The sequence below is a fragment of the Engraulis encrasicolus genome, chromosome 10 (assembly GCF_034702125.1).
Source record: "Engraulis encrasicolus isolate BLACKSEA-1 chromosome 10, IST_EnEncr_1.0, whole genome shotgun sequence".
Taxonomy (NCBI): Eukaryota; Metazoa; Chordata; class Actinopteri; order Clupeiformes; family Engraulidae; genus Engraulis; species Engraulis encrasicolus.
Window position 1 is genome coordinate 53,614,934 of NC_085866.1, and position 26,187 is coordinate 53,641,120.

A 26,187-nucleotide genomic window follows, 5' to 3' on the forward strand; every position below is an offset into this window, starting at 1 on the left:
TTAAGCTCATGTCCTGGTTCGCAGTCTAGACGTGTAATAATGCATGGTGTGAGGTGACAGACTCAAGACAGATTCTTACCTGCTGCACGGGGGTGTATTTGACAGTGTGGGTGTTGTCGTGGTTGTTGATGATCTCAAAGTCACGCACAACATCGGCCTTGATGGGGCCAGTGAACTGGGCATCCAGCCGAGCTTTGCCTGCTCCCTTGGTGTTCACCGTAAAGTGGGTGGGCTTGTTCAGCTCAACACCTGTGGACATAACAAGATCACAAGCAAGACAGACAAGTCAACTTAACTGAATCACGAACAAACAGTCACGTCTCTCAGGCGATTTTTTAAGTGGGTAAGAGTAAGAAGTTCAGTGGCACCAACACATTAGAATATCCAGGAGTTCCTTTTAGCAAACACCAAATGCAATGACACAATCACACGTTAGACAAAAAAACTCAACACAACTCAATAAGGAGCAGTCACTACCCACACAGAGACACAGTGCAAGGCTTTTTTTTTACTGGATAAGAATAACAGGTGCAGTGGCACCAGCACATGATGATATCCAGAAGTTCCTCTTAGCAAACACAAGATCACTACAAGCACACACACCCACAAAAACATGTTATTACACTGGAAAAGGGAACCAGAGAATGATAATATCCAGAAGTTCCTCTTTAAAAACCCACTAAAATCACTATGAAACCCTGACTAATTGTAAAACTATGAAGAGAATAAGATAAGCACTCTCCCAAGAGCATCCTGCTTACCGCTGCGACTCAGTCCAGGGCCCTCAGCCTTGACCTTGCTGGCGTCGTGAGCAGGATCCACCTTGATTCTGATGGGGGTCATTGGAATGGCCTACACAAACAAACAAACAAACAAACAAACGTACATTAAGAAATGCACAACCTTGAAATAAAGTAAATACCTAATTAGCTATAGAGTAGACTGGTCATTTTGTCAATGAACAACGTTAATGTACTCTACATGAACATATTGTATAATTATCTGCAAACATGCAGAGAAATACAGATGCACCTGGCGAAGAGCTTCGTTCTAACGAAACGTTGTGTAAGCTTAATCGAATAAATCCACGAGGGAGCTATTAGTTGCACAGGTATTTTTACAGTTGTAACCAAAAGGTGCCAAATTCAGGTCAACATGGCGGGCGGGGTTGCAGCTATGGTTGTAACGGTAACACTTTATTTTAGGGATACATGTATTAGCACTAATACATACAATGTCCCTGTATAAAAACTTGTAAGGCATGTACAAAGCAAAATCAAACATTTGTTAGGCATGTATTCGCAAATGTCTTGTTCATGCACAATAAGGGATTTATTACCTATTTAACCTTAGTAAGGACCTAGTAGGCCTTAGCATTTGCTTAGTACATGCCTTACAAGTTACTTATGCAGGCATTAACATTGTATGTATTAGTGCTAATAGATGTGTCCCTAAAATAATAACTCTATCCAGGTTCCAACCATCTCCAGACTCACCTGATCAGCAAACAGCACCATGATGGTGTAGCTGCCGGCGCCAGGCGGTGTGTATTTAACGGTGAACGTGTCGTTGTCGTTGCGGATGATGTCGAAGTCGATGTCTGCCTCCGCTGGTCCCACCACTCCCGGGGCGCATTTGATGCCAATGCTGATGTCACCTGTACCGTAGACAGAGGCGGGTATTCATGATTGTTAAAGACCGGAGCCTGTCATTCTGCCCACCTGGATGGGTTTACCGCAGGTGCAGTCTTATCACTGGCTACTCAGATAGAGTAGGCGAAACAGAGCTACACTGCTTACCACACAGAAGCATGACTTACTATGGAAAACCACAGAACATTTCTTTTCAGTTTACCTATTCAAAATGTTTCATTCTTCTAGTGTGCAATATTGTGCTGTTCCTTTGTTTCATGCAAATGGTGTGTATGGAATCGTAAATGGTGTGATTTATGTGTTGAAAGGGATTTGTTCTTAAAGTTTGCAGTGTTGTTTGTCTGTTTATTTAATGCAAGTTGTTCATGACGATGACAGCACTGCTTGATGTTTCCCGAGAGGCATGGCCATCGTGGGAGTGGAACATATGGGCTGGGGAGCGCTTATCAGTGATCGCTTACCTGTGCCTGCCTCAGCACAGTCCACGGTGAAGTAGGTCGGCTCGTAGGCCTTCAGGCCAGTCTTGGCAATGCCTGGGCCAGACACCTTGACCTTGTTGGGGTGGCATCCAGCTCCAATGTTCATCTGTGGAACATGGAGAATGTACATTACATTACATTACACTTCATCCAAAGCGACTTACAGTTACACATTAAGCCACAGCTGCCCTTATTCACCTATGCTGCCTATCTGTACCCTTGTTCGCCTGTTCAAGCAATGTACAACCGAGTAAACTTCAATGAGTGCAAAACTGAGATAAACGTAAAAATATCAAACAAAATATCCATTCAATAGCATTACTTGTTGCTAAACGTGTTATGTGTTCAGCCGCACAATGTGTCACATTCATCGCCACTTTATTTTCCCTCATCGTTGTTATCAGCAGCATCCTCCACCCATTATTAATCTCTCATCACTCTATTGTGCTCAACGATATGTCAAAGAGCCAGGTGGTTAGTGGTGTGTGTGTGTGTGCGCGTGTTGCACTGACCCTGAATGGGCTCTCTGGGATGTTGACTCCTCCCCAGGAGATCATGACGGTGTGTTTGAGGGGCTTGCGGGGCGTGTAGGTGCAGGTGTATGTCCCGTTGCCGTTGTCCTTCACCTGCACGTCCACAGGGTTGCCCTCTCGGTCCTGAAACAGGAAGCGGCCCGTTAACACACAGAGCGTATAAATCTACTCCACATCTTACTCTACGTAGACATGCTGGATTGTAAAGAGCATTTTTTTTCATCTACTGAATTACCTTACAGTCTCCATTTGTAGCTCTTCCGTTTTTTAAAACTTCAAAAATGTGTTTTGACTTAGGAGATTTTACATGGCAAATCTGAAATGTGCTCCACTGCTTATCAAATGCTACATTGACAGCATGGTTAGATGACAAGAGTGAGAAATCATTTATATTACTGGATTTAACATATTTGGTTAAGTATTTTTTAAAGGCTGAATCCGAAATGCTGTCAGGTAAATTTGAAATCATCATTCTTATAAAATCAGAGTGTGCATCAAGGGCTTATTAAATGTTACAACACTGTTAGATGACTAGACTAAGATATCATTTATATGACCGGATCACAGATGCCTCAAGGTGTGGCTATTAAATTTGCTGCCAAACGCAGCACACACACTGAAATACAAACACGCGCATACACACACATACACACACACACACACACCTGGGCCATGATCTTCAGAGCATCCTTTCCAGCCTTTCCAGCATTCTTGGCATCCACTGTGAACTCGGCAGGCTTGCCCATAGCCAAACCATTGGCTTGCAGACCAGGACCATAGGCCTTCACCTACAACACAGCAGCAACAAAAAAAGAAAGAAAGGAAGAAATAAAGAAAGAGAGAGGGAGAGAGAGAAAGAGAGAGACAGAGCGAGAGCGAGAGCCGACATGTGAATAACATATTTCATAATCATTGTTTGCGAGAACTTTGCCTGCAGGGTTTAATAAAATCTGGTCTGGATGCGCTTCAGATTTCACAGCTCTGAAACAGGCATTAACAGGACAGCGCGGTGCAGCCCACAGAACAGTGTGCTTGGCTAAGCAAAACAACATACCTTACTTGTCTCGTTCTGCCATGTTGTGCTGCCTGTCTACGGTGATTTATTTTGGGTGTTCACCGATTATGTACATTGGCAAATCAGGGGCTTGTTGTTTACAGCTTAATACACCCTTCTACAATATCAACCATACTAAGCCCTAATGTTACCATTACCAAATCATATATATACACACACACACACATCATGATATATTATACTGTAATGCTTGGACTCGTCTTGGAAATATCTTCATGTTTTGCATGTTTTCACAATAGACTTTTCAGCAAGGACATGTAGTTAATACTACATAACAAAAAATATTCTTTTGCCTTTCTTTCTGCATGATTGGACGCAAGAAAGACAACCACCCCCCAAACATTCTTGCCCGTTTCTCTGTGAGTGCATATTTGAGCGGGTTCAGGTTCAGGCTGATATTGTGTATGATGCACCGTGATGGTGCACATATTAGAAAAGAGTTCATGTTTAGGCTGAGTGACTGAAGTGATTGTGTGATTGTGTGATTGTGTGACGGCTGTGTGTCAGGTGTGTGCTGTACCACTGTACCTTGTCGGGGAAGAAGTCTTTTCCGGGGGCGGGCACGATCTCAGCCATGAAGGGGCTGTGCTGGATGTCCTCGTTCTTGCAGAGCACGTGCACGGCATACTCGCCAGGCTCCGTGGGCCAGTACCGCACGTCGCACGAGCCGTCACCCTTGTCGTCGCACTCGATCTTGGCAGGGGACGGTCCCTCCACAGAGAAGCCTGTACGTGAGATAGGTAGGATTAGGGCATATGGGTTAGAAGCTGTTCATAAAAAATAGTAATGCATATCAAGCGATTGGCAAAATAGATTCATTAGTTACAATTTAGGGACACGTATTCCAAATGACCTTGTTACCTGTCCAATTCAACCAGGTCATCATTCAACCCACCAATCACCTGGCTGAACTGGACCTGTAAAACCAAGTGATTTGGAATATGTGGCACTGGATTGTATAACTAATGAATCCTTTTTGCTCGTCACCATGTACTGTATATCAAGGTGTATACCAAATTTGAAGGATATCCAAGGCACTCTTCGCTTTAAATTCTTGTGAGCCAATTCATATTTGAACAGATTAAAAAAGACATTTGAACAGCTTAAAAATCAGTGTAGGTCTTCCTCAGGGCCAACAAGTCATGTTGGCAAGGTGCTGGCAAATTACTTCCGAAACTTCCACAGCCCAACGACTATTACAACATCTGAAACTACTATTATAGCAAGACGCGTATAAAAAAAACTGTCAAAACTGAAATATCATCTTGACCAAGGATATATATATATATAAAAAAAATGTAGACATGAACATAATTTTTTTTAAATGATGACAAAAGGTCACATGGCACCTGGAGAACAATAAATGCTCTGAATGCAGCTACTAATTTAGGGCTAGTGTACATAGTGCGTCATTGCTGCGGTCTGTTGAGAAAAGCGGACAAAAGGGTAAAAATGGATTTACTCTGGGGCACTATGGTACACTGCTTCGAATGTGCCTCACACCATAAATGGGCAACATTGGTTCGAGTCCCCGCCTGGGCATTTCCCAACACTACCCAGTCTCTCTCCCAACCATTTCCGTCTTCTTTCAACTGACCTAGTATAAACCAATAAAGGACAAAAAAATATATTTAAGAAATGGATCTACTCACCGAGGGTGCCAACATCATCGCCAACCGCCTCCACAACGAAGTCGGCAGACTTGCCCACAACGCCGCTCTCAAGCCCAGGGCCCCAGGCACGCACCATCTGCGGCCCAGCCTCTGTGCCCACCTTCACCTCGAACGGGCTATACACACACACACACATGCATACTTATTAGAGGAGACCATACATTCACAAACTGTCCTTCAATACAGCACGTGTTAGCATCTTACAAGGCAGTATTAGTGATCGTTCTAAACAAGACGCTTCGCACACACGCACAAATATAGCACATTATTCATCTCCATCCTATAGGCCAGTAATAACAGTTCTGAATAAATGACACTTCACTCCAAAGAGACCACTCTGTGGATTTTATATTTATATTGCTGTAAAAGAGCTATATTTAGTGAGTGAGCAAGTCCCACATGGACCACTGATCTTTAGGATGTATTTAGTACTACTCAGACTGAATTAAGTCGTTAAGAAGTGCCTTCCCAAACCCTGATAGCCTACTGCAGTGGTCTCCAAATGGCGACCTGCGGGCCAGATCAAGCCCGGGTATGGCAAACATTTGTCCTGCCATGAGGTTGGAACAAATGAAAACATACATGTATGCCATCTGTAGCCATACAGCCTTTTTTACAGTCAAGCGATTTGTTTGGCCCTCAGCTTCATTTGTGCTACATAATTTGGACCTTGGGGAAAAATAATTGTAGACCACTGGCCTATGGGCTCAATAGATGAAGTTCTTCTGACCCACACGGGATGAGCTGATGATTTTGTAAGATATTCAAAGAGCTATATTTAGTGAGGGCACAAGTTTCAGATGGATCTTTCAGACGCATTAATCTATGGGGTTCTGACCAACCCTGATGTTGTATGGGCTTAATAGTAGATGAGGTTCTTCTGACCAAACCTTATTACTTAGGTTCTGACCAAACCAGATCTCAGCAGATTAGGTTCTGACCAAACCAGATCCCTTATGCCTAATATGTGAGGTTCTGACCTGCGTGGGATGTGCTGTCCGCCCCATGTGATGGTGATGCTGTAGGTTCCAGGGCTGGTGGGGTAATACTCGTAGCTGTACACCCCATCACCCAGATCCTTCTTCTTACATGGCTCCTCCAGACCCTCTGCAAACACACACACACACACACACACACACACACACACACACACACACACACAATGAGTCTCCACACGCGCACACTGACGTGGCTCAACCACAAACACAGGGAATTGGATTTAACCACGTTGGCTTTCTGTGCCAAGTTGACTTTAGCCCGTGGCTTTGAGAGAGCATTGAGGTAATAGTATTAATAAGAGCATGAGAGTGGCCACTCACTGGGTCCTTTGATGGTAACTTTGAGCTCTCCAGTGCCCGCTCCCTTGGTATAGACCTTAAACTCTGCAGTCTCCTTGATCCGCAGGCCCTTAGGCTGAAGGCCACGGCCCTTTGCTCTCACCAGATTGGGGTTGCAAGCTGAAGGAGAGAGAGAGAGAGAGAGAGAGAGAGAGAGAGAGAGAGAGAGAGAGAGAGAGAGAGAGAGAGAGAGAGAGAGAGAGAGAGAGAGAGAGAGAGAGAGAGAGAGAGAGAGAGAGAGAAATTGACAACATGATGGGAAATTAATGTTAGTGCTTCAGTCAATAGAGTTAACCCATTCTGACTACGCACTCACCCACTCACTCATTCACTTACCCACCCCACCCACACCATTACCATCATCATCATCTAACCCATCTACCTTATGGGAAGATGAAACATGCAGTTGCAGGTGAGAGTTGAACCTCTGACGGCAGAGGAATGCCAATTACCCACAACTAGTGCTCCTCAACCCACAAGACGGAGACAGGCAGAGCAGGAGAGGCCCTGTCTGTAGCCGTTACAAGAAGAAAGCTCAAGCTGCTTCCAGTGGCTTGTGGCGAGGGTGACTGAGTGGGTGTCAAGCGAACGAGCGAGGGGGGGAAATGCAGCGGCCCTATGCAAGCGCCTGATAAAAATAAATTAAAAAAACAGGGAAAGTCCTATAAATAAATACCCATGAGTCATTGAGGGCATGGACTATCCTCCCCACCAACCAACCAACCAGCCCTTTCTCTCTCTCCTGGGTGCCCCGAGGACTCTGGGTAAAGATAATTTGTCTTTAACGGGAGGAACAGGAAAAAAAGGGGACCTGGGGCAAATAAAACTTGGCCGCGATGAGATTATGTGTGTGTGTGTGTGTGTGTGTGTGTGTGTTACTTGCACTGCAACCATTTGGGAGCCCTCAACATTCTTGTACACAGGGCACAACTGCGATGCAGCGGTTTGAATTTACAAGGTCAGTGTGGCATCACAGGGGATTATACTTTCCCATAGACATGCACGGCGGAACTTTCAAGTCGCTCGAGGAGGTTAATTGAGAGAACTTTGAGAGAGGAAAATTGGAAACCCACACAACAACCAAAAAAAAAGCCCCAAGGCAACAAGCAAGGGGAGGGAGGGGAAAAAGTGCAGTAGGGAAACCAAACGACAAGTCAAGAAGTACCCAAGGAGACAGATCCAAGGAAGCGGAAAAGGAGAGCGTCGGAGTCAGCAGCAGAGTGGCCGAGGCCAGAGAGACAGGAAGAGATATCAGCGGACACAGATGACACCTGTCTATCAAGAGAAACACAAACCCACAAGATAATAAAAAAACACACACACAGTACAAAGCATGGCGGGAAAAATACAGCAGAGCATAGATAGAGAGTACATCATTTTCTCCAGAAATTAGACAACAAATAGTTAGAAAACTCTCAGTTTGAAAATTGAAATTGAAGAATATACATGTATAATAGCAGAAAGATAGAAAGAAGACCCATTGGGGGTCAAAGAGTTTAGCTGTAGGCAACACGACTTTTGTTGAACCTTGTCCAATTTAGTTACCTACAACAAAACCCTTTGACTAAGATGTCCTGGGTGAATGACAGTACAACCAAAGTCAAAAGCTAGACATTTCTAAGTTTGAAACTTGAAATTGAAGAATATGCAAAATACAACAGAAGGAAGAAACAGCAAGATCACCCATCCCCCACAGTGTTGTAGTCTTCTCTTACCCTCTCCCACGTTGACGGTGTACGGGCTCTTGGAGATCTGTCCACCCACGAAGGTGACGTAGATGATGTGCTGCCCCTCCTGTGTGGGCTTGTAGGTGCAGCGGTAGCTGCTGTTGCCCTTGTCCTCGATCTGGCACTCCACCGTGTCCTTCTTGCCACTGGGGTCCATGATGACCACCTCCACCTCCCCAACACCAGCACCTTTACAGCACAACACACACCGGGAACAGGAGGTCAGCAGAAGCACAGAAGTAGTCAGTAGTAGAAGGATGGAGGGAGTTATTTTAACTTCTCCAAGTCCTAGTGGTGTATCATATTCAGCAATATATTAAATGCATGTACAGTTAAGATATTTGCCATAAATCACAGGATTTCTTTCAATGTTGATTATGAGAAGGCATGTGAATGATTTCGTATGTCCAAGGTGTGTGTGTGTGTGTGTGTGTGTGTGCGTGTGTGTGTTTTGGGTTTAGGCCCAAGGTTTTGGGTCTGTACACCTCAAATGCATGTCCACAGAAACACCAGAAGGTTTCAATGTGGATGCTGCATGTGCAGGATGCTGGCCCTACCTGCTGTGTAGACGTCGAAGTAGGTGGTCTTGTTGGCGATGTTTCCAGAGGGCTCCAGGCCGGGGCCCTGGGCCGTCACCTTGCTGGAGTCTCCCTGTGCCATACCCACATCCACCTCGAAGGGGCTCTTGGAGATGTGCTGGCCAGCAAACAGCACCGTCACCTAGCGGGGCAAAACAAAACCATGTTAGGCCTAGCCAAAGCTATAAAAGTTAACACAATCACCAACTTAAATCTAAACGATTTAAATATACATACGCCGTTTCTGTCTACGGAGTTCAAGGTGGCGTTTCTCGAAAGTAGTTGCAAGCCGGTTAGCAATTTGGGAAGTTTCCAATGAGAAATTTAATTTAATTTAACTATGGTTTTAGAGAAATGCACCCCAGAATAGTATGTCATAGGACAAAACAGACAGAACATAGACAGAAAAAAAACATAACCCGTAGGTGTTTCCTGTAATCAGATATTAAACCTTACCGATATATAAATATTTGAAATGCTGCATATATTGCCTCTGTGGTAAACCTATGACAAATACCATTCTGAACAAAGACAGACAGAAAAAGCATATTCCGTTTCCTGTAATCAGATATTACCTTGTGCATTCCAGTGACTTTTGGAACGTAGAAGACGGAGTAGGTACGGTTCTTGTCATTGTTGGCAGTGACTTTAGCCTGAGGAAATTCAAAAAAAAGGAAAACTGTTAGTTCACCTCTCCTCCACATTCTAAGTATACACCGCATAGGTTTTCAAATACATCCATGTCAGACACAAAAATAAAGCCTAGAAAAAATATAGGCCCCTCTCTCCCTCACCTCTTCATGTCCGTGCCCAGACACACAGAGACACACAGAGACACACAGAGACACACAGAGACACACAGAGACACACAGAGACACACACCAAAATGGAGGCCCTTCTCTCCGTCTCACCTCCTCGCGATGGCCTGCGGGGTCCTCTACATAGACCAGCACCTCTCCCATGCCGGCGCTGATGGTCTCAACAGTGAACACAGCCTTCTTCATCACCACGTTGCCAGTGGGCTCCACACCTGAACACAAGAAGTTCACAGTCAGTTTAGTAGGTCAATGAGAGGACTGAAGTTACGCGCATTTCAATAAAATGCCGCCTTCCTGTTGGCAATGACCTATTGAGAGATTGAGCATCTAACCTAACCGGATCTTGCCTCTTTAGATGATTGATTGATTGTGTAAATCTAACTAATGGCATAACGTTTCTGCATAGTATTGTGTACACTTCTCAAAATCTCATCGTGTCTGAATCTTTAAGTCACTAAATGGTCCATTCGTGTTCTCTCTAAATGGTCGTTATGACCTTCATTTACCTGGTCCGTAGGCGCGGGCCTTCTTAGGGTTGAGTTTGGGGCGCAGGGGGGCACCTGGCTTCAGCTTGGACTTGGGGAACTGGGACAGGTAGGTCATCACTGAGTGCTCGTCCACATTGGGGTCCACAATCTCCTCAGGGGTGATGACCTGGGATGGGGAATAATGTCACACTTCATGAATTCATTCTGAAAATTGCAGTCAGTCAAATCTCACGCACGTCCATTTTAGCCAGGTGCAAGGTCAAAACGTTAAGTTCAAGGCAAGGCATGAACCGCACACTGATGAGCTCCCTTTTAAACCATTTTATTGTCAAGACGTTTAATTCTGAAAATCGTGACGTATAATTCTAACTCTGAAGATTAAAAAAAATATCCATTATATAATGATAGTGTGAGGTGCAACAGGGAAACCAAAGCCTTTTATTTCAACAAGATCTGCACTTTTAGAATGTCCAAAAGAGTTGACATTTCAAGGAATTTCACCTCTGGTGAGATCGGGGGCTCTGAATTTGAAAAACTTCTTCATGGAGTGGGTACCATGACAACCACATGGCTGTTGTGACTACCATGACAACCACATGGCTGTTGTGACTGAGTGACAAGCCACACGACTTCAGGCGAAAAAAAGATACCAACTTCTGCTGCGAAAGTCTAAGACGGAAACACAACAGACCACAGGCACCAACTGACAGCAGACTCATGGGCACACACACACACCACACACACACACACACACAGGCACACACACACACACAAACACTCATATAAAGCCCGGCTGGTGGTACAGGTGGTTTCACTGACTGGCACGCGAGGCTGGCTGCAAGACTTGTGACCTTAATTGCACTCTCCTTGTGAGGTAAAGCGGAAACTGTGCAGCAAGCTCAGCTAAATCTCTGAACTGGAGTACAGTGGGATGCTTTTTCAGTGTGGAGCAATTTTCATGTAATCCGTTAAAAATACACTCATTCTTTTAGCACAAGCATCAGATTTTTGGGGGGCTGACAGAGGCACGCAAGAAGGCGTGCTTGTTAACGGATAACGGCTTTCTCTATTGAAATGGTTTCACAAGATTAGTCATGTTGACAGGAATGACTGCAAGTCACTCTGGCTTTGCCCTAAAACACTCATGATGAAATCTCAGATAACTTCACACACAACCTTGCAAAAGTACAGCGCATCAAGATTTCCTGAACACACACTGAGAGATCTTTTTTTACAGAGTAACAAATAGACCATGTGTACACATTACACAATAAGACAAATAACCAGTATTTGTTCAGTCTGATGACTATTGTTCTTGTCTGAAGGCATCAGTGGTCTCAAAATATTGTCGCTGCTGACACATCAAATGTCTCATGCAAGTTCCTCATAAGACCACAGAGGAGTTTGCTAACAGTTAGTGCTAAACAATGACAAGTATTCAGTGACTGAATTTCACGGAAGCAGCACTGAGCACATAATCCATGGATTGATAGATTAGTGTGATGAGAGAATCAATGATCACATTCTTTTGTCAGATGACAACATCTGATGGCGTGACTTGGGCGGGGGGTAATCCAAGAACACTGTTAAATGATAAAAACCTGGATAAGTTAATCTACCCAAAGTAGAACAACTGCTAATAGATAACCTTCGGGCTTCATTTAGACAAAAATGCAGACTGCAGGTTTTATAAACAACCAATTTACCACTACTGCCAGGTTAACTAACGCTATGGAACCACTGTTTTGGAATACCCCCTGGTCAGGTGGGCCAGGTGAGGTCAGAGGGCCAACTCACCTGAGGCACTCCCAGCCAATCATCAGCCTGCTGCATGGCCTCCCTGGCGTTGTCCACGGGCTTGTCCCCGTCCCAGGTGTCCCAGTCTGGGCACAGACCTGCGCGGTTCAAAGAGAAACGGGGGGAGAGAGAGAGCGAGTGAGATAACAGATAAAATTCACATGTACGGTAGGTAGCTAAGTTGCAACTGGGCTGCATTGGCGGTAGCTTTGATGCACGCTAGTCTGTGCATTTAGCTAGATTTAACCAAAGATTCTTTTAATTCTAATAGATTCATAATAGACCGTCTCTGATTTAACTACATTCACCTTTTGTTTAAAGAAAGTGAAGTGACACACCGAAGTGATGTCTTCATATATAGTTTTTTATTCATTTAGTCATTTGCTCGATTTATTAATTCAACAATAATCTATTATCTGATGCTGACTTAATAGTACCACTACAATTCTGCCAATTGACTGAAACAACGCCAAAATAAGGGAAGGAATTTGCTGTGAACACTCATTCTGATAAAACACAGACCAATCTGCTTAAGCCCCTGAAAGTTATTTTGGGACGAAATGTGCAAGCAAGCTGCCTGGACAGACATGCATCAACCCTTTGTGCTTTTTGGGGTACAGCCTAGCCACCTGAGAACATCCCTTGCTAGGTTCAGCTACAAAGGATCAAGACCTGGCAGGCTCTTTTCATTGGATCCACCCCTTACGTAACTCCCACCACAAAGATCTGATTCATTAATCTCCAGACTCCAGGCTCCCCCCCCTGCCACCAACCCTCAAATCTTTCATCTCCTATCTACATGCCCCCCACCTTCTTACATAACCATTCTGACCACTCTCTCCTGCTGTATTTCTCCTCTCTGCACCCCCCTTCCCCCCACCTCTCGCTCTCTCTCTCCCTCCCTCTAGGTAACTTTCCTCTGGGTTTCTCATCTGCTCACCAAAGAATGCCAGACATGTCAAAAATGTAAACAAAACCACCCTCCCCTCGACCCCTCCTTCTAAAGTCTCCACCCTTCCACAGCCCTTTCACCTTCAGCTCGCTTTTATTGCAGGGCCTGGAGGCAACTGCAGCTGACCTAAAGACCTTCCTTACCCTCCCTCCCTCCTCCTCCAACCCTCATCATCATCATCATCATCGTAGTCAATGACCCCCTCTTCCTGGAAAGAGGATAAGACTTGCACTCAAAGCCTTGCTGGGGATGCTCACTGTCCAGGACTATATGTGGACTTTGGGCTGGTCAACTTCTAAAAGACGTGGCCAGAGATGATTGGTTTGGAACAATCGAAATTCTTTTTAAGACATTTTGGGGCTTTTGCCTTTATTGCGTTAAGGTAGCGAAGAGTAACAGGATGGACACCTGGGGAAGGATGGGGAAATGACCTCAGGTCGGACTCGAGCCCGAGTCCCCAGATTTACGGCATTGCACCTCAGCCCATTCAGCTATGGCACCCCCAAAATACTTTTTTCAAAGATTCTCACCCCCTTTGCTTTAACTGGGACACAGCTGTCCACCATGGCGTCGAGGGCGTGGCCTGAGCATCAGTCGTTGTGAAAGACTAGGCCATACATGACTGGAGCACTCAAACTATTAATTTCTTAGATCTACAAGTTTCTAGAAATACTTTTTTGCAACAGAAATACTTTTTCCTCCAATTGTAACTCCCCACCACAGGGCGCGGCATCGAGCACCAGTCGTTGTGGAAGACTAGGCCATAAATGACCAGCCCACTAAAATAAAATAGGATTTCTAGTCATTTCTAGACCCGAAATAAGTATTTTAAGAAGTCTTTTGGTTTTATCGTGACCCCCTTCCTCCACCCGCCTCACCTGGGGCACAGCTGTCCACCAGGGCTCCCAGGGCGCGGCCCGAGCGCCAGTCCTTGGCGAAGTTGGTGATGGGCAGGTCGGGCAGCTTGTTCTGGATCCAGCCCAGCAGCCTCTGCTTGGGCGTCTTCTGCTTGCCGTCGTCCGCCGTCTCCTCGTCCTCGTCCCACATGGGCATGGAGATGGAGTAGTGCAGGATCAGTGTCCATATCAGACCCAGGATCAGCTTCAGGTTACCGTCCACGATGGCTTTACTGTCTGTTGGTTGGGGCGGAGGAGGAGGAGAAGAATGGACAAACAGCAGAGATGGAGAGATAGTGGGATATAGAAGGAAAGAAGGGGAGAGGAAATAAAGAGAGGGTCAAGTTAATACGTTGGAATACACAGTATGACAATATAGGCAGAGGTGGAACATCAAAACACATGCTCTGAGTCAGTGATTGTTTTCAAGACTTGTATTTATAGAACATTAAACTGTTCAATATCATGTCATTGAGTTCAACATTTTTGAAGGAAATAATCTGACATGGATGCTCTAAGGCCTCTCTCTCTCTCTCTCGCTCTCTCAGAAGACAAGGCCAATTGTCTTCAAGCTCCCAAACCAACCAGTTGTAGACCAGTCGTCTACAACCAAACTCTTTTGACTGGCCTGAGTGAATGAGAATCTTCATAGACATCTGACTTGGATAAAAAAAAAAAAATCTGGGTTGTCTCAATTACAGCTATTTGTTCAAAGCTCCCTAAGCTTTTTATTACTAAGCATGCACTCTCCACGCAGTCTGAGCTATGTTTCAGTGATTCCAGGCATCACTCAAATGAGCAGATAGCCCGTTATTAAAATGTTGAAGTCCTGAGCCTGAGCAGTTGCGTTGCCTGGGTGTGGTCCTGCTACAATATGTCAAGTCACACAAGGGTTCACACACACTTGCTTCAAAGATGCAACATACTGCACACATCAGCAACACGTTTTTCTTCTGGGGGAGGGGTGTCGAAATACCCGGACCCGAAAGTACTTCGAAGTACGACGAGGATGACTTTTTAAAAAAGGGAAGCTGACTTCTCACTCCTCCAGTACTCCACCCTCTTGGGATTTTTCGTTTTTTTTTTCACAACTCTGCCCCACCCTGGGTCAGCTGTGGCAACGCACTACTTGCACACATGAATGCACACACTCGCTAAACAAAGCTAAGCTCTCTGGGACACGCACTATTACAGATGCACGTCTGAACACAAGTACGTGCTTGCAGGGCCCCGAAGGACGGCGTGCTAAGGAGAAAACAATCCCATGGTTCCTTGGGCTTACTTAAGTCAGCAGCTAGGGTTTCTGATTGCACAAGGACACGAGGACAATGACTGATAAATGACAGGATAGCATTGTGCAACGCGTACCTTTGTGAGCATGTCATTGAATTTATGATCAGGTAGCAAGGGGACACCGCAATCCTGGTACTGATTCTACAATCAATCATGGGCCTTTCTGATGTTAAATACACACAGCTAATGGCACTCCCCATATGTGATTAGGAACAAGCTGTGATGGCATTAGGTTTTTTTTTTCCGAATGATGATGACACACTTGTGTATCCCCAACAATTCCTGTGCCTCCAGTGAAAAGGAGAAAAAAAATGTACACCAACATGTTGGTGACAATGAGTAACAATAAGGTAAGCCACACACACACAGACACACACACACTTGCACACAGGAAGTTGGTCATGCCGCAGACGTGTATGAAATTGTCTGGGCCTTTGGGAGGTGATAAGAGATGACGCAAGATAAGCGAGACTCCTGCGCCTGCCCCGCTCTGCTCTGCTCCTTCAGATCAAATTAAGTGCCTTGCTGTAACTGGGGGAAGGGTGTGGTGGATCGAAGAGCCTTCCTGTTCCCCGCTCAAACATGCACAATTAAAGATGCTATTTTTCAAACGCTTTCATCTCCAGAGACCCGAAGGGGGGTAAGGGGGGAGTAGAGTTGGTTCAGGCTGCTAGCCACTGGTATTTCTTACTCCTGTAGGATTTCAAGGTGTTTGAGCACGCTTGTGCAAACCACCTGTTCCGTTTTCTAAGACTTTGAGCCGAGATCTCAGCTAATAACAAAATGCCATGTGTTATGTCTAACTTTTTATAGGGTCATTCCACGCCAAATCAGCAAGTGCCTGCACACTTATGTCTCAAAAAATTCTGAAAATATTACTGAGTGTACCCATGGTACTTAAGAGAAACATTGTTACTTTATTTGAATGTAGGATGTATACTCTCCATGTTACAGCCAATTTCACTGGGGGAGGGGGGTGCCCATTTTGTTCACACTCTTTTTTTTGTCAAAGTTCACAAGCCCGTAGCTCAAGAACTAAACCATGTAGGAAGCTCAAATTTGGCATGCTGGTACATAGATAGGAATAGTTTGTTGCAAAACTGTCAGTTTTGGTCTGTATGATCCTGCATCGTCATAGCATTCCCTCAAAGATGATACAAATTGTACTGGAGTTTTTGGCTGTGCTCTGTTTAGGCCTTCAGAAGACATATTTGTGCCCAACATAGCCTCATGATTTTTTCCCCTTGTAGATACAAGTAGAAACACTCCCATAAAAATCTATAAATAGACAGGAAACCCCATCAGTGTTTGACCAGAAGACCTCACAAGTCTGACAAATCATTTTGGGTGCCATTTTCAGAGCACCAGAACACCTTGTGGGATTGTACACAGATTTTTATTTTATATTTTTCCTCATTCTCCATGAAGTCTTCTTTTTAAAAATACCAATGAGACTTGTCTTATGTGATGTTTTCTTTTGTAATTTCCACCCTGAACATGGGCAAAATGCAAAAAGAGAGCAACATGATTTCGATAACATTTAATGTAAAGACTAAATAATCAAATGCAAATTTTGCCCAGACATGATCACCCGAGAGTCCCTGTGCAGGGGTGCAGGTATCCCTTTCAATTTCAATGATTCCAGGAGCGTTCAATGTGGGAGCAGGTTTGCACACCAAAAGAGACAGTAGGTCAGGCACAAGGAGTCATGTTGTTACTTGTTTTGACCAGCAGATGGCAGCGGAAGAAAAGCATAGAAAACATATTGCCCTCAATGTGCATGTTGCCCATGTTCAGGTTGGAAATTACAAAAGAAAACATCACATAAGACAAGTCTCATTTGCATTTTTAAAAAGAAGAATTCATGGAGAATGAAGAAAAAAATAAAATAAAAATCTGTGGACAATCCCACAAGGGGTTCTGGAGCTCTGAAAATGACACCCAAAATGATTTGTCAGACTTGTGAGGTCTTCTGGTCAAACACTGATGGGGTTTCCTTTCTATTTATAGCTTTTTATGAGAGTGTCCCTACTTGTCTCTACAAGGGGAAAAAATCAAGAGGCTATGTTGGGCACAAATATGTCTTCTGAAGGCCTAAACAGAGCACAGCCAAAAACTCCAGTACAATTTGTATCATTTTTGAGGGAATGCCATGACGATGCAGGATCATATTGATCAAAACTGACAGTTCTGCAACAGACTATTCCTATCTATGTACCAGCATGCCAAATTTGAGCTTCCTACATGGTTTAGTTCTTGAGCTACGGGCTTGTGAACTTTGACAAAAAAAAAGAGTGTGAACAAAATGGGCACCCCCCTCCCCCAGTAAAATTGGCTGTAACACGGAGAGTATACATCTTACATTAAAATAAATTTACAGTGTTTCTCTTAAGTACCATGGGTACACTTGGTAATATTTTCAGAATTTTTTGAGACCTAAGTCCGCGGGCTCTTGTTGATTTGGCGTGGAATGACCCTATAGCTTATCAAAAAAGAAGGGAAACATTTAAAAAAATGAAGCTGCCTGCATCATGAACACTTCAGCAATTCTGTTATGAAACTGACATCGTTGTAACCCACACCCCACTTTCCAGTTACCCAACATTTCTCCCCTCAACCATGTAAAATAATACTTTTCCAGTCTCTCTGCACTCTTTGTTTTTACAAAAAGTGGTCTATAGACCTCAAATCCCCCCCGGCTGCTGGTATTCACCCTGGCTGCTGGCCGAGTGGCCAATGCTAACCGCCTTGGATTCTCCATTCGGAGGCCAACCGCGGGAGCTGAAGGATGCTGGGTCCCACATCTGGGCCACATGTGGGCCGTGCCTGAGCCTACAGTGCAGTGCAGACCCACCATCAGTCGCTGTGTGGAATCCTGATGTTGAGCTGCATTTCGCATATGCATATTCAAGCGGAAATGAACATGAAATATGAATATGAATATGAATATGAAGACAGGCCTCAGGAAGATGAATGTGAATAATACGAGTTCCCTGAATCAAGAGGAACCTGTCCTGACTAAGCGATTAGTGTTCTTCTGGTTTAAACCTTTCCAAAGCAACAGTTCCCTAAAAAAATGGGAACATCCCAGCTTAATTTTACAATCCCACAACTAAAAAAGAAGGCCATCGGCAACGTGACTGAGAAGTCTGCGTGTGCTAAGCTACAAACCAGTGTGGTTTCCATGGTAGAGGTGGTTGTGATGGCGTTTCCTTGACAACCACCATCTGACTCACTTTTCGTGTGTGTAAACGATAGAAAGTGTTTTACCAACTCCTATGGAAAAAGCATCCGGGTCAGAAAAGGAACGCAACATGCCTATAGTCAACAGCTGCTCATACATATAACATGTCTTGCACGCTCTAACGTCCAGGACATATAACTGGCAATCAGAGAGATGCACAGACATGCTTTTTACACGCCTCTATGATGAAACAAACAGTGAATAGAACACATGATGCCTTTGGGCATCTAATTTGCCAGTACCTGCGGAAGCAAGCAACACACCTTGCACACAGCAGCAGTTGCGACATCCAACACATGACTGTCCATCAGACAGACAAACAGACAGACAAGTACATCTCGCCGTGTTGTGTAACAAACAGGTTGGTGCCTGCCGTGAAGAATTATAAACACGTCTCTGAGTGAGAACCAGTATCGCGCAAGACTTCCAAGACTTCCAAGGCGTGGCTCCTCCATGGCACCCTCACCCCCTCACTCACATCCACCACCCGCCACCCGCCACCCCCCGCCTTGACTCCACCATGAACGAACATGAAGTTTTTGGAGACGGACAGCAGCTGCACCTTTGGGGAAATGTTGCTGATCCGACACGACTCATCACCTCTGACTCAAGAGCATGGCGTGGATTAATCATGCCAGGGCCAAGTCCTAGCTTTGCCAGTCCAGACACGGTAGAGTGTGGCATTGGTGGAGACATCATTCAAAGCTAAGAAGGTGGGATAGGGTGGGATAGGGTGGGGTGGGGTGGGTTGGTGGTGGATGATTTATCACGGTAACTTCAAGAACACCCATAAACATGTCTAGTTTATAGAGAACCGTATATCAAAAAGAACGAATGAAAGCCTAATCTTTCATTCCAATAAGCTACAGATGTTAACAGCCAAAAAAGTACCCCATAGTGGAGGCGTGTGCCGTGCCATATACAGCATACACCACTAACTGTACAGAGAGAAACACCAAAATGACTGTCATTATTATACACAACCTGTCTGGATCTGGGCAGTTCATCAGAATCTGTCTCAATTGAAGACCAACTTAAAAGCCACTTTGACCCATTAGTGAGTGTATGTTTGGCTAGTAAGATTAACAACTACTAGCCATTTTGGCTGTTGGTGAAAAAAGTTAATTTAGGGCCCTGGTTGTAATGCACAACTGGTCTGGGATTTGGCTATTCATCAGAATATGTGTCAATTCAGACTTCAGAATAAGAGTCCCCACCTGAGAGAGTTTCCCCAGTACACACAGTACAGTACAGTTCATGTTATGATGGGCACTGTATGTGTATACACAGTCATGTGTGTTTAGGGGCGGAGTGGTGATGGATCGCCAGGGTATTGGCTGAGTTTAGGCGATATATGGTTATGTATGTATGTCTGTATATATACATTAACTGTGTAGGGGGGGTAGTGGTGGTCATGGTGGGTGGGAAGGGGTGGAGAGTGAGGTAAGGGGGGGTGGGGGGCAGTGGAGTGTGACGCATGTCTCACTCTAGCAAACACATGAAACATGACAGGAATCCAAGCAGCGTTCCCACCACACTACCACCGAGTCCTACGGAGGCCAAGTCTGGCCTTTTTTGGACATGGACACACTGACACCCACCGCCTTTTCCAACCAGCAGGCAGCAAGGCTGAAAAGTCAGATTCTCAAAACATGATGACCGTCATCAGAGAACCACGGGGTGTTTGTATGCAAGGAGGAGAGAGAGAAAGAGCAAAATAAAGAGGAATTCAGACAAAGAACAGATAGATGTAGACACAGAGAGAGACATAGAGACAGAGAGACAGAGAGACAGACAGCGAGACAGACAGAGAGACAGCGAGACAGCGAGACAGAGAGACAGACAGAGAGACAGAGAAGGAAGGGGAGGTGGTTTGTGCAGGATTTGGGGGCTGGTGTGGAACAACAGAGTGTCCAGGATGAGCCATTTCTATGGCCCGAGTCATCGCCAGCGCAAGCGTGACCAGAGATCCCCCCCAGGACACAATCCCATGGCTCTCTTTCTCTCCCTCCATCTTTTTCTCTATCCCTTCCTCTTCCTTTTTGTTTGCCCATCTCTCCTCCATCTCCAGTCTCTCCATCCCCCTCTCTACATCTACCGCTCTCCCACTCCCACTCCCACTCTCTCCATCCTTCTCTATCCTTGCCTTGTCCATCTCTCTCCCAGTCCCTTTCCCCCCCTCTCTCTCTCCATCTCTCCCTCTGGACGGGCCATTAAACAGCGACCTCTCTCACGTCGGCCAGAGGCAGAGTAGCCCATGGGGCTGTGAGACTCAGCAGATCCACTAGTCTCGGCCCAAATGAGGACACGCCGTCCAAAACTCCTGAGGATGACAAGCAGCACTTCCAAAACTTTGACAAACTTCCTCTTGTCACCAGTGCTTAAAAAACCCCACTAAATATGGTGATAAGTAGCAGACAAGCACTAGAGTCATCTAAGGACTGTCTGACTGTCTGACTGACTACCACTGAAGAGATTACAATTGGGCCATGAGTGACTCACTATGGGCTCATTAGCCATGAGCGAAAAGAGTGAACCAAGTCACCCCATTGGTTAGGGAATGTAGCACGTCAGCATTGTACATCCAAGCCTGCACCTCAGCCAGAGGAAGACATAGAGGAAATTGCACACATTCCAATAAGGACTTATCACCCAGACCCAGGGTTTGTGGTTGGCTCTCTCCCTCCCTCCCTCCCTCCATCCCTTCCCTTCCCTGCATTGCATTGCCCTACCCTACCCTACCCTACCCTACCACCACCACCACCACCCAGTGTGGTCATGCACAGACTCACACAAACACCCCTTTAACCATTAACCCACTCCTTGCCCCTATACGAGTGTTCCGTCCTGTTCTGTTCTATGCATACTATGCACAGACGCAAGAGAATGGGTGGGTGAGCCAGTGGGCGTGAGCAAGAGAGACGAGAGAGAAAGAGAGAAAGACAGAGCGATAGAGAGAGAGCGTGAATGAGTGAGGGAGCGAGAGAGAGAGCAAGAGAGAGAGAGAGGGAGCCATGTCTATGTTTTCTGAAAGTGGGCTAGCCAGGGTATGACATCACTTTTGCTGTATTCACCACAGCTGCTGTCACTGGACTCCCCTTCCACAGAAACGGCCCCCTCGAAACACAACGGCAAACTGTTCAGGCCCCAAGCTCTTTAAACATGCATGGTGCTGATCCAAAAAAGCGACCGAACACAAAAAAATATGGAATGAACATGGGGAGAGGAGGGGTAAAAAAAGGGGGGGGGGATATTTCTAAAACACGATTCCACAGGAGCATGAACTTCACCAGCAAACTTCCTCCGTTGCCTTTTTCTCTTTTTGCTACTTCCAATTGTCCCGCCTCCTTTTCTCTCTCTCTGCTCCCTCCCACCTCTCTCCTTGCCTCATTCCGTGGCTCCCTCCCACCTCTCTCTCTCCTTCGCACTGCCTCCCTCGCTCGCTCACAAGCTGGAAATGTTCCCCTTGGTTTTTTAGCCTTAAAAGGGCAGAAGCAAACTTGATCCTGGCAGGCCACCCATTCCCCCCGCTTAGAGGTTTCTGATTACAGTGGGGGAGAAGCAGGGAAGGGACGGAGAAGGGAAAAGAGAGAGAGAGAGAGAGAGAGAGAGAGAGAGAGAGAGAGAGAGAGAGAGAGAGAGAGAGAGAGAGAGAGAGAGAGAGAGAGAGAGAGAGAGAGAGAGAGAGAGAGAGAGAGAGAGAGAGACTGGCTGGGTGAGAGAGAAGGGGTGGGGGGAGGCAGAAAGAATGAGAGAACAGGAGTGAGAGAGAGAGAGAGAGAGAGAGAGAGAGCGAGGTAGAGAAAGAGAGAGGGAGGGAGAGAGAAGAAGAGTGAAACACTGAAAAACTGCTGTGCTGGGACTTTTGCAAAAGCCCATATTGACAGGGTAGGATTGTCATTTGGCTGCCTTTGGTTGTGTCACTGGACCCGCACCAGGTTTTTTGGGGAGGCTTTTTGCCTCGCCTCGCACCGGAGGCGGCAGCCACATCTACAACCAGCAAAAAAAAAAAGTCTGTGCACAGCCGTTTTTGGACACTTTAGAAAACTTTGCGAGTAATGCGAGAAAGAGAACCACATTTCAGCAGGCCAGTCAGACGGGTCAGTAAGGGAATCACTGCTGCCGTCTTGAGTTTACCGGCCTGGGTTGGGTTCCCTATTTGCCCCCTCTGCAAGTCTTTAGTATGCACTCTGAAGGGCCTGTGCAGGTCTATCTTTTTGGGTGAGTGAAAGGACAGCATAATTAGCCCGCAGAAAGAAAAAAAAGAGAGGGGGGGAGGAAAGGGAGTGAGAGAAAGCAAGAGTGCCGGGAAGAAGAGAAAGCTTGGGAGAGGTACAGAGATAACGGGCAAGAATAGACAAAGACAGTTTCAGACTAAAAGACTGAAAAGGGGAGGAATTCTCTCTCTGTTTGGATGTGTGTGCGAGAGAGAGAGAGAGAAAGAGAGAGGAAGAGAGAAAACAAGAGAGAAGCGGCACAGTAATTAACTTAATGATCCAATGCAATGCAATGCCCCTTCTAGTATAGGCCCACAGGCAAGACAACACTTAACTACACTCAAGGCAAGCAGCATGATCTAATCAACAGTGTTTATGGCTCGATAAAGACTTTAGGCACTGGGCACTTATCACAAAATCAGGATCATCCTATATCTTCCCTGAGGACAGTGTTTACGGAGCGTCTTGCGCAACACACGCCCCTCACAAACACGGTGGGACACACACATGCTATGCCTGCCCTGCACACACACAAAGAAGGGCATGTCTGCAAACATGCTGACATACAGTACACACAATGGTCATCCACTTACTGCAAGTTCATTACTCCACCCTTAGTATACAGTACATACAGTTGTGAAGACACTTATTACTCTATGCTTCAACTTCCTCCAAACTTTCACGGTTTCTGAGCCTACGCCCAAACTTACTGCACCGTTCTGACTCAATCCTTCTGCTGCTGACCAAGCCCAGTGCAACAGGATGGAGGTCACTTGCAAAAGGTTTCACTATGGTCCTCACAATTGGTGAAATTTGCCCTAACAAGTTCCATCAACTCTTAATTCCCTTATCGTCTGTGCCAAGGCAGTGTGGTGGGATAACTTAATTATGCAGAGACACACACAGCGCAGCCCAGTCAGGAAGAGCCGTTTCCTGCCTGTTGCCATCTGCTCATCTTGTGGGACTGCCTGCCTGCCTGCCTGCCTTCCTCTGTCCTCATCATCCTTGCGTCCCGTGTCCTTCCAAGCCCTTTGGCCACCTACAGTAACAGCCTGGACGTTTGTCCATTTGCCTCTTGTGTCTGTGTCTTGTCTGGCCTCGTGCCTATTAAAACAAGTCAGCCAAAAAGAAGCGCTACAATAAGACCTGTGCTGAACGCAAGAGGGCACTTAGCCCTTGGTGAAAGAAACATGGAAAAGGCCACCGTCGCCGCCAGCGCAGGGGCTAAGCAGCTGTCGTCTTTAATGGGCCGGCCTTTCATGCTCGCTGGATTAATAGGTTAAGTAGCAGAGATTTAAAAGAAAAACTAAAACGGGGTCGTGTCAAGCGAATTGTTTTGAGTGGTTAGGATCTGATTCATCGAGATGCAGGCAGTGCTGTTGAAATGGGAGGAAGACGGGGGAGAAATGTAACACTTTTTTTGCACACGACGCAGCCCAGGGCCCACCTTTTCACACGAGTGGCATAACTTGGTACTTTCCCCAGCATTACGCCATGCACGGCACGCATACCTGCCCCTCTGTTTTATCCTGTTATGTCAGCAGTGCAGTGCTGTTACTAAGGGTCCTATTCAATGCATCGCACCCTTGCGGCTGGACGGTGTGTTCATAAGTCGTTCACCCCCCCACCCCGACACCCTTCTTGGACTCACTCTGTAGCTCAGAGGAGGAAATCCTGGCATCTTTTTAACAAAAGCACTCAGACAGGAACCTCCTAGGCGTACAAGAATGTGGCTATACACTTCATGTAGCGTGAAGGTTATATGGGGAGTGTATGTGTGTGTGTGTGTGTGTGTGTGTGTAGGGTTGGAGGGAAAGGGGGCATTCGAATTTCCATTACACCAGGCTAGTTTGAAAGAATGTGGAGCCATATCTTTGAAAGGTTTGCTCTACACTGCCTAATCAGTGTCAGGAGTCAACATGTCCCTCAGAAAAAAACACAAATTTTAAAAAAAGTATTCATATCAGAGGTATGCTGGGAGCGAAAGCAGGGCACAGACCCACTCCAAGGCCATGTGCCCTAGCTAACGAAGCTCGGTAGTAATTTGTGGAGCGTTCCTGCGATTTGAGCTCTCCACACTAAAATATAAAGTGCTACTGTGACTGACAGCCGTTGGCATCGGTCACTCCCAACCCCCACAAACATTCAGCCTCGCCTGGCTGGCAAACAGGGGAAACGAATGCGTGGTGCTGCTAAAAACCATGACCTCCTAGGCAGAAATAATGATATGACGTTCCACTGCGGGGAAACAACGGTAATTAACATTTCCCTGAGGTGCCTGGTTAGAGGATGACATCAGGACTCTCTGACAGGAGCGGGATAAGACCAGCAAACTTCTCAAGATAAGCCCTGGTGCCTTTCTGAAAGGAGTTGGGTTCATTAAAGGGTCTAACAGGAGCTTGGAGGAGAGAGTGGACTACGAGTTAGAGTAGGTCCTCCTCACAAGAAGAACAGTGAGCATTGCCATGCATGTTCACTCTTAACGCTTCCAGTGTTGGGCAACACAGAGCGCAGCTATAGTTCTCCTGGAGGGCTCCTATTTTCAGGATTGCCAGAGTTAACAGCTAAATAAGGTACGTAGTTTGGCGGTTTCACAACCCTCTGTGGATGAGGAGAAGGAGTGAGGAGGAGGTGGAGGTGTTGTTTAAGGTGTGCGTGTGTGTGTGTGTGTGCGTGTGTGTGTGTGTGCGTGCGCATGTGGCGTGTGTTGCCATGTCAGCTGAAAACACTCAAACCTTCATGATTGAGATTTTGAAATATTAGTTGCTATGATGGAAACATATTTCCAAGCAAGTCCTGTCCTGATCCATGACTCCATGGAGAAAAAAAGGGGGACATGCAGAGACATTAAAGTGCAGAGAGGGAAATAAGGACGTGTGGTGAAGACACAGGGCGCCACACCTTCCAATGACAGACACTGCAAGAAGAGCCGGAGATTGAGAACTTTCCTCTGTCTCAATCCCGGTTGCACATTTGGTTGCAACCTCATTCAGATCCTAAGAAAGTGGCATTGACTCTTACATACACATGCACACACTCAAATTTACTTTCAAAGGCCTAGCTACAGACAGACAGACAGACAGACAGAGAGAGAGAGAGAGAGAGAGAGAGAGAGAGAGAGAGAGAGAGAGAGAGAGAGAGAGAAAAAAAAGATTCCACATCTCTCCCACTGCCTGCCTAACTGACTAACTCCTTCCAGGTGAACTCCTCCACTCCACTGCTCTATTTCAAGCGGTGAGGAGGAGGCACTCTGACTGAGAAGCATGTGGAGCCGAGCATGCAGCAGTGCTAGCCTAGAACACAAACCACCTTTGGACTTGTATAGGGTTTTTTTCCCCCTTCTTCTAGGCCGTTTCCGTGCACTGTAAATTCACTTGGCCATTATATACCAGCACCAGAGCCCAGGATGGCTCATAAAAAGCCCAGGC

The 26,187-nt window shown here is 45.9% G+C and overlaps 1 protein-coding gene across 4 annotated transcripts in view; it reads right to left on the reverse strand.

The window, feature by feature from the left end:
* flna (filamin A, alpha (actin binding protein 280)) overlaps positions 1-26,187 on the reverse strand; it is a 56,815-nt gene that overhangs the window by 23,943 nt on the left and 6,685 nt on the right. For all 4 annotated transcript variants that reach the window (XM_063209337.1, XM_063209334.1, XM_063209338.1 and 1 more), the window contains exons 3-19: positions 13,988-14,242; positions 12,158-12,255; positions 10,379-10,526; positions 9,966-10,084; positions 9,630-9,707; positions 9,034-9,196; positions 8,465-8,665; positions 6,732-6,869; positions 6,393-6,519; positions 5,392-5,528; positions 4,268-4,464; positions 3,330-3,452; positions 2,644-2,787; positions 2,114-2,237; positions 1,497-1,657; positions 762-852; positions 80-249 (exon numbers count right to left, since the gene is read on the reverse strand). In XM_063209337.1, coding sequence (XP_063065407.1) covers positions 80-249; positions 762-852; positions 1,497-1,657; positions 2,114-2,237; positions 2,644-2,787; positions 3,330-3,452; positions 4,268-4,464; positions 5,392-5,528; positions 6,393-6,519; positions 6,732-6,869; positions 8,465-8,665; positions 9,034-9,196; positions 9,630-9,707; positions 9,966-10,084; positions 10,379-10,526; positions 12,158-12,255; positions 13,988-14,242 — 2,474 coding nt within the window. The remainder of the gene's footprint in view (positions 1-79; positions 250-761; positions 853-1,496; positions 1,658-2,113; positions 2,238-2,643; positions 2,788-3,329; positions 3,453-4,267; positions 4,465-5,391; positions 5,529-6,392; positions 6,520-6,731; positions 6,870-8,464; positions 8,666-9,033; positions 9,197-9,629; positions 9,708-9,965; positions 10,085-10,378; positions 10,527-12,157; positions 12,256-13,987; positions 14,243-26,187) is intronic.